This window comes from Moschus berezovskii, chromosome 6, assembly GCF_049115385.1.
Source record: "Moschus berezovskii isolate FMDL1 chromosome 6, NW_MosBer_1.0, whole genome shotgun sequence".
Lineage (NCBI taxonomy): Eukaryota > Metazoa > Chordata > Mammalia > Artiodactyla > Moschidae > Moschus > Moschus berezovskii.
In genome coordinates, this window is record NC_142465.1 from 105,100,991 (window position 1) to 105,109,863 (window position 8,873).

The 8,873-nt window shown below is 36.4% G+C and overlaps 1 protein-coding gene across 1 annotated transcript; it reads left to right on the top strand.

The window, feature by feature from the left end:
* Nucleotides 1-1,089: 1,089 nt before the first annotated feature.
* CD69 (CD69 molecule) lies at nt 1,090-8,489 on the top strand. The gene is made up of 5 exons (XM_055395066.2): nt 1,090-1,249; nt 4,202-4,324; nt 5,467-5,666; nt 6,048-6,151; nt 7,391-8,489. The coding sequence occupies exons 1-5, from the start codon at nt 1,186-1,188 to the stop codon at nt 7,497-7,499; spliced, it is 600 nt and encodes a 199-aa protein (XP_055251041.1). The 5' UTR covers nt 1,090-1,185; the 3' UTR covers nt 7,500-8,489.
* The last annotated feature ends 384 nt before the right edge of the window (nt 8,490-8,873 follow it).

Sequence of the window (8,873 nt, forward strand, 5' to 3'; positions counted from 1 at the left end):
AACAGGAGATGACAAGAATGTACATAAACATTCTAGGAATCAATGAACTAAAATGGACTGGAATGGGTGAATTTAACTCAGATGACCATTGTATCTACTACTGTGGACAGGAATCCCTTAGAAGAAATGCAGTAGCCATCATGGTCAACAAAAGAGTCTGAAATGCAGTACTTGGATGCAATCTTAAAAACGACAGAATGATTTCTGTTCTTTTCCAAGGCAAACCATTCAATATTACAGTAATCCAGGCCTATGCTCCAACCAATAATGCTGAAGAAGCTGAAGTTGAACGATTCTATGAAGACCTACAAGACCTTTTATAACAAATCCCCCCCCCCAAAAAAAAGATATTACTGAGGGGAAATAAGGCAGTCCAAATGACAGTAATATATAACATGAAAATTGAGGCGATAAATGAAATAGATCATTTAAGATAAACAATTTTAGAACATAGAAAGGAAGTTCCAGCCGCAAGGTTTCTATTTCCTTCATTAAAGCAACTGCTTACTAGATGATAACTGAAGAAACTAGTTCCCAGGGAAGAAGTGAATGGCACATTTCTAAAAGCCAGTTTATAGCTCGCTAAGTAAAACACTTTCAGACTGGAGAAAGATCCATGAGGGTAGATGTCTTAAATTTCTTAGCCAACAATAAATCTTCTAACCCCAAACTGTGTTGGGTTCATAGCAGATGTTCAATGAATATTAGTTGTTAAACATATGATTTAATGAATGAATGGGATTCCAGGGAAATATGACTCTTCAAATTATTTCCATCTCAAATATAGGAATCTCTAACTTTTAATTCTTTACTTGGATATTCTATTTCCTAAACCATTTGTTTTCTACACATTTAAAAAGGATATCTCAGATTCTGGGAAATTCCCACTTGCCTCTTCATACTGCACCTACAGTTGTGAGAAAGCACATTTCAGATGGCAGGGAAAACCCATAGCTCACCACAGCAACACATTGTAAACTGTCTGGGCATCTGGAGCATAAATTAAAGAGAACAGGAGTATATGAGCGATTAGGAGATGAGAGGAAGGGGGCGGAGACAACGTAGCTGAATATAAACGCTGAGGTATCTCAAAGACTCAAAGACGCAACAAGAGCTCCAGCAGAGACTTTCACTCTAGGTTGGTTCCACCTGGGATTAACCAAGGGGATTGTGACAAGGATAAAGATGAATTCTGAAGATTTTTCTGCAACAGAGACCAGCTCCTTGCACTCGAAAAGAGAACAACAAAGTAAGTCAAGTCTTATTCTCTAAATACTGGTAATATCTATATCTATGTTTATATCTATCAATCTATGATATATACCAGTAAAGTTAGGGAGAAAATCAAGCTTGCCTTTTGTGGAAAAACTCGTCTATGTTCCATCTGAGCAGGATAAAAGAGAAAGTGGGAAGAAGTAAATATTTCTTTATCTATGTGAACACAGAATACCTGAGACTCAAAAGGAAATCACAAGGGTGAAATTTAGAAACTCTTTAAAGATCTATCTCTTTGTTTTATTTTGTGCCATCTCAGTTTTTCAGATTTAATTAGAAAATCCCCTCCCTAGCCCAGTGAACTGTCTATCATTTTTCCATAGCCATCTGGACATCCCCTAGGAAGCACTGCCTCTCTTTATGAAAAATTCTATTTTTCATATAAATAATTACATTCTTGACTGGCTGAACCTTGTACCATTGTGTGCTTTTCGTGGGCTTTATCTTGTGTTCTCAAGAAAACATCCTCCAGTTGCTGGGAACACAGGTTTCCAGACTTTGAGAGAATAGCCATATAAGCATCTGAATATTTATAGTGTCCAAAGGCAATTTATTGTGCGAACCTCATAAAGAATTCTTGAAAACACAATCTTCTTCTCTAGTCCTATGGGGACTCTGCCCCTCCATTTCACTTTTCCATTTGTTGTTGTTAATGTTCAGTCACTAAGTTGTGTCTAACTCTTTGTGAACCCATGGACTGCAGCATGTCAGGCTCCCCTGTCCGTCACTGTTTTCCAGAATTTGTGTATATTCATGTCTCTTGAGTCAGTGATGCTATCTAACCATCTCATTCTCTGCTGCCCCCTTCTCTTCCTGCCTTCAATCATGACCAGCATCACGGTCTTTTCCAATGAGTCGGCCCTTTGCATCAGGTGGCCGAAGTATTGGAGTTTCAGCATCAGTATTTCCAGTGAATATTCAGAGTTGATTTCCTTTAGGATCAAACCCTAACCCTAACCCTCTTTTGACTGGTTTGATCTTGCACTCCATGGGGCTCTCAAGAGTCCCCGAGCACCACAATTTGCAAGCATCACTTCTTTGGCACTCACTTTTCTATTTCACCTTTCTAATCGTGGACTTCAAATTGTATATGAATCAGACATTTTTATTCCTCTCTTTTATTTTTCATCAAAATATAATTACCTTTGCTATAACACTTTTCTCCTTTTCTATTTGTCTAATCTATCCACAGATCTTTTCATCTCTTGTCACCAGGATTTTACCATTGTTTTCCAATAACTTTTTTGATGAAGCTTTCTTGATTTATTTCATTTCTCTCTCTCTTCCTTTCATGTTAATGAGGTGCCCCAAACACTAGAAGGTAGGAACTAGAGTTTACTTGTAAACACAACTATCCAGTAACAAAGAATGTGTTCTAAACAACAGAGGTGAAAATATCTAGAGGAGGGGGTTGTTTTCTGAATATGTGTCTACTAGCGTGGTTTGATTTAGAAAAGCATTCATTGCCTTTGATAAACCTATCTTTCACTTAGGAACACAAAATCAAGTGTGGATATTGTAAGCCACACAAATTTTTTGGTGACCAGATACCCATAACTTGATGACTCAGCTGAGCTTCCTGAAAGAAAAAGGATATTTAAGAATAAAACAATTCAATAATAGCATAGTTGAAATAAGGAATTAATTGTAGGAATTCTGAACTTATCCTGAAATCATCCCAATCTTCTATTGAATATTTGATTTATGAATATTTAGTCTATGCTGCTCTTGTAGCTTTATCAGTGTGAACAATCTTTGAGCACCACCCTTGGGGGATTCAATATGTACTAGAGGATTTGTTTTCAATTTTCTCCATTAATGGACAGGACTTCTAACCAAAGCAGAAGTATACTTTTAGGGGAGTGTTTTGTTGCCTAGGTGATAAAACAAACTGTGAATAACAATAGCCCTAACTAATGGATATAACATAAAATCAGAGAATCACCTCCACAACTTACCCACTGGATGTCCAAGCCAACCTTGTGAGTCCAATGGATAAGCCAATGGACTCCGGCATCCATGAGCTACTTGTATGTATTGGTACCTGATGAGGAGCCAGAGATGTTTCTGCATTGGGTTTGAGCCCCTTCATTGAGTCTCACATGGTGAGAAGTGAAACTAGACAGAGAGCTCTGAACTTGCTACTCTAACTACCAAGCGCTGCTTCTGGTAATGATTGTATGTTGATGAGAAAATAAAGATTTGCTTTAACAAGCTGAGAGAAATAGAACCAGATAGCAGTGAAATAAAGTCTTCTCTTGGAAAATTTGAAAGCAGATCTATGCTGGGAAAAGCAACCCTCAGAAGAGGCTAAAGTTGTCTTAACATCCATTGCATAGTAAATTGCTTTGAAGGAAAGCAGCATCTCTTTGTCTGCTGCTGTTGCTAAGTCACTTCAGTCGTGTCCGACTCTGTGCAACCCCATAGACGGCAGCCCAAAAGGCTCCCCGGTCCCTGGGATTCTCCAGGCAAGAACACTGGAGTGGGGTGCCATTGCCTTCTCCAATGCATGAAAGTGACAAGTGAAAATGAAGTCATTCAGTCGTGTCCGACTCTTAGCGACCCCATGGACTGCAGCCCAGCAGGCTCCTCCATCCATGGGATTTTCCAGGCAAGAGTACTGGAGTGGGGTGCCATTGCCTTCTCCATCTCTTTGTCTAGTTTAACCTTAAAGAATACAATTATATGTTGAATTTTTATAGCTATTGAATACATATTTGGGGAAATATTTTATAATCTCATTCTTGTGACTGGATTGTTTCATTTCTAGCCAAAAATAATTTATTCAAAATTTGAGGAAATGTAACTTATAAATTTCATATAAGAAGGTAGGGAGACATATATTTTTTTTTAATGCCTCAAGAGAAAATCAAATGTCTCTTTCTTACTTCTATAGCCTGCCTCATCATCCACTTTCTCTCTTCAGGCCATGCCACTGGGACTTACTCTGCAACATATCATGAAGGGTCCATTCAAGTTCCTATTCCATGTGCTGTAGTAAATGTGGTCTTCATCACCACTCTCATCATAGCTCTCGTTGCTCTATCAGGTGAGTCTTCACTTCATGAGTTCATCAAAAATTCTGATTAATCTTGGATCATCTCATTTTTCATACATGGTCAATTTCCTAGCAAATATAAAATATGGTTCCACATTCCTTAGATAACTGATACAATAATTTTCTAGTTTTCTAGTGCTTTAGAACTATTAAAAATTGTCTATGATTTATATAATACCATGGGAGAAAATTATATGTGAGAAGATATTTAACTCTGGAACAAAAGGGGCTGATTTAGATTCTAAACAAATAGACATTTAACTGGAAAAGTGTGGACTGCCCATTCATTGTTGATTAAAAATGGATATCTAAGTCATAGATTAATCAGGAATTGGACAGTCTCTTATCACAAAAGACACACAATGGTGGGTATGGATAATTGAGATAATTAAGAATATATCTAGACGCTTCCAAGAGCTAATTTTGTTATGGTATTTGAGACATACAGCTATACCAAGATACATTTGTGTTTTATACACACATGAAATTTTATGATGTTAGGATACATCTCCAGCCATAAACCTTTTTGTATTCTGAATTGCAACTCTGCTAGTATTCTCTACTCCACCTGGCCATATAGAGTTATATCTATTACATCTTCAAATTCTTCCCCCTCTGCATTCAGATGCAAAATCTTAATTGGAATTTATAATGTACTGGGCTGGCCATAAACTTCATTCGGTTTTTCTGTTACCTCAAACCAACTTTTCAGCCAACCCCAATACCTTATACCCCTTTTCAACTACAGTCAAAAGACTATTTTCAAGATTTTTTAATTTCCCCCTCCATTTTCTGACCAAAGTGACACCCTCTTATTTCTTAGACCTTGTACAATGATGATGAGATACAATAAGAGATCAGGTAAAGTGAAAAACGTCCTTCTTGCTCTTTACGGAATTTATCTTCCTTTTTTTATATCTTTAAATGGAGCATAACCTATAAAAATTCTGAATCAGTGTGCTATGTACCTGAAGCTATATATTGTACGTCAACTATACTTCCATAACATTTTTTTAAATTCATCTTCTTTCTTCTCTTCCTTTATCACCTAGTAGAGTATCCCTGAACTATTTTGTACCTTGTGGGTATTTGGTTCCTTTTGTTGCTGAAACAAACCATTTTTATGTTCACAGTGGGCCAGTACAACTGTCCAGGACAATATGTGTCATCAGCACCACCAAACACCCATGTGTTTACTTGCTCAGATGATTGGATTGGACACAAGGGGAAATGCTATCTTATTTCCAAGAAAACAAAGAACTGGACCTTGGCCCAAAACTCTTGCTCCAAAGACGGAGCCACTCTTGCTGTCATTGATTCTAAAGAGGACATGGTAAGATAGCATTCAAAAAGAATTCCATAAAGTATTGGTATTCTTTTTTATTTTATACAGCTAATCCGTGATTTTCTTCTGTTTCCTTCTAAGTGTAGATATTCTGGTTATCTCTGACCCGGGAAAACTTAGTCACAGGAAACCACATGATCAGCCTGAGGTCCAAATGAGAGTCCAGTGTAGTCTTTAAGTGTGATGTGTTTAGCTTCAAAGACCAGAAATCCAAATGAGCTGAACCCACATAGCACTATTAATCGTTAGTTAATACAAATGATCAGCTGAACTACAATGCTTACTAGTTGCAGATTTGAGAAACAGAATTTATTACATACTTATCAGGAGGGGTGGTTTAACATACACTTCCTTTGTTCTTTCTTCAAGAACTTTTTAAAACAACATGTGGGTAGAGCTGAACACTGGATTGGGCTGAAAAATGAAACTGGCCAGATGTGGAAAAGGTCAAATGGCCAAGAATTTAACAGCTGGTGAGTTTTAAGATATCTCTTTTTCTCCCAAGGCTGCCAGCCCCCAAAGCTGGCAGCTTTCCTGTTTTTCTTTTAATGTGTTGTTCTATATGAAGGTTGAGCTCTTATAAGCAGAGCTTTAACATTCTCTTTTGTATGTTATGCTCTGTGGGAAGGGTCTCCAACCTCCAGGATCTAATGCCTGATGATTCAAAGTGGAGCTGATAAAAACATATATATAAAATAAAGTGTACCATAAATGTAATGTGCTCGAATAATCCCAAAACCATCCCCCTGTCCCAGTCCATGGAGAAATTATCTTCCATGAAACTTGTCCCTGGTACCAAAATGGTTGAGGACAGCTAAGCTATGGAATTCTTAAAAAAGGGCTTCAATAGTAATATTATCCTTTTTTATCTGCTTGGAGTTCATATGATAAGTACTTCTAGAAATTTGATCTCAGTAAATTCTAGTGAAATAAGATTCAAATATTCCAGGTATAATTATGATGATGTGAAAAAAATTTCCAATCAAATATTTGTATTTTATTGACAAGCTAGTTTTTGGAAAGAAATTCCCTTTTAACTTTCCCAGTTCTCATATCCACAGGGATAAAGAACAACATTTCCAATACCTACTGATAATTAGAAGCTTCTATGGATCTGAGAGAAAACTTGCCCCCAAATTAAAGATACTGACTTTATTTCCATTACCTGTACATTTTCAGGTTTGAAGGACACTGTATGAGTTTAGTGTTAATCTTTGTCACTCAGACGTGAATGAACTGCTAGGTCTCTAGTTTCATGACAATGAGAGATTCAGAGAATTAGTTTAAATCTTTAGAAAAAGAATCCTTAGTATGCCCCACAACCACAAATGGGCACCAGGGGCTGTTACCCCCCAAATTTGTATGAATTAATATGCATGATTTTTGAGTGTGTGCACTTCCTGGGAAATTTCTCGAAGGGTTTGTGCACTCGAAAATGAACAAAAGTCACTCCTGTAGTGACACACCAGCCAAATGAGTGGAGCCCTTTACTCTTATGTTTGTATCTTCTCTCCACATACTATTCTTTTCCACCTCTGACTACTGTCTCTACAGATCGTTCTGTGATCATTTGACTGGCGTACTTGCCTCATGCATTCCAGCTTAAAAAAAAAAAAAGCGGAAGCCGTCACCACCACCACAAAGTTGATTTTCATATAACTGAACGGAAATGATGGGCTGAAACTAATTCCGGTTTCTTTATTGTTTGACAGGTTCAACCTTACGGGGTCTGAGAACTGTGCAGTTCTGAACAGTTCAGAGGTCAGCAGCACAGAATGTGACAAGAATTTACACTGGATATGTAGCAAACCCTCCAAATAAAGAGGACATTCTAACATGGAACTCTAGGAAATGTGACAAATGTGCACAAATGCCGCTCTCTGATCAGAAGTTTCCCATAAAGACTGTGGAAAAAAAAAACTTCTTATTATTTGGGAAACTTACTTCCACACAAGACTGGAAAAAAGGGAGAAAAATTCCAGGCATGTCTGCATTATGGAGTACTCCTGCCATGATCTGAAAGTGTCACAGGTTGACTGATAAATCTTGTCCAAGGATGAGAAAAATGACTTCAAAGCTTTTGAGTGCACTTTATATATTTTGATTCCGAGATAATAAAATAGCTAAGTTTAAAGTTGTTATTTATTGTTGAATGACTACAAACAATGTATGCCCTTCATGCATTTGTACTGTATGAAGGAATTAGATGTTGGTATTAAAAATTGAATGTAAACAAAGGAAATTTTAACTGGTAGCACAGAGATTTAGTCTAAATGCATTTTACTAACTCCAAGGACATTAGCAAATGGGCAAATGCTTATGAAATGAAGCTTTGTAATATTTCTCTCTTTTTAAAGAAGTTTGTCAAGTTTTTTTTGTCTTTTCTCTCCCAAAGAATGGGGTGATTAGGTATTTATGTTATTTTTTTCACTTCTTCAGTGTAAGCTTGTATTTTTCAATGGTATATAAATTATTGCTTTATATGGTCTCTCACAAAGATAAGGACAAAACAAAGAATATGAGGAATATTTGTAAAACAGATATGTGTTGAAAAATGTGCAATATGCGATGTGGCAAATCTCTATCGGGAAACAGTCTGTATTGTTCAAATCTAGAATAACAATAGTTTTATCTACTTATCAATTTGTGTCTTTCCTGATACAATTCTATCAAGTGCAATACTTCATGTGAAGTATTTCCTAAGTGCAATAAAGTGTGTTTATTTGTTTGTCTTTTGTATTCAGTGCAATTATAAGCTGCCTTTATGTATGTTAAAATAAAAGAAAAATAAACAAAATGGTTTCTAAGAAACGGTGATTCCTACAAAATATATTAAAACTTACATCTCATACTAGAAAGGAAGAAGCAGAATAATATAACATATTTGGAAGACATACCTATTATAAAACCTTAGCTTTATAAAGATTTGTACCTGAAAAGTTGTTTTCATGTGTGTTTTCAGAGAGCTGTATACAGCAAAAATTCGGTAAATAGTCTAATTGAGAGGAATTTATGTTGGTTAAAAATTTTTCACTCTATAATTTTCTATTTTTTTTAAACTTTTTAATTTTGTATTGGAGTATAGATGATAATAATGTTACAGTTTCAGATTAACATTGAAGGGACTCAGCCATACCTATATATGTATTTATTCTTCTCCCAAATCCCCTCCCATTAAGGATGCCACATAACACT

Coding starts and splice junctions, on each gene's coding strand:
- CD69 (XM_055395066.2), top strand. CDS start 1,186: ATGAATTCTGAAGATTTTTCTGCAACAGAGACCAGCTCCTTGCACTCG. Junction 4,325..5,466: donor AGCTCTCGTTGCTCTATCAG/GTGAGTCTTCAC, acceptor TTATGTTCACAG/TGGGCCAGTACAACTGTCCA. Junction 5,667..6,047: donor TTGATTCTAAAGAGGACATG/GTAAGATAGCAT, acceptor TCTTTCTTCAAG/AACTTTTTAAAACAACATGT.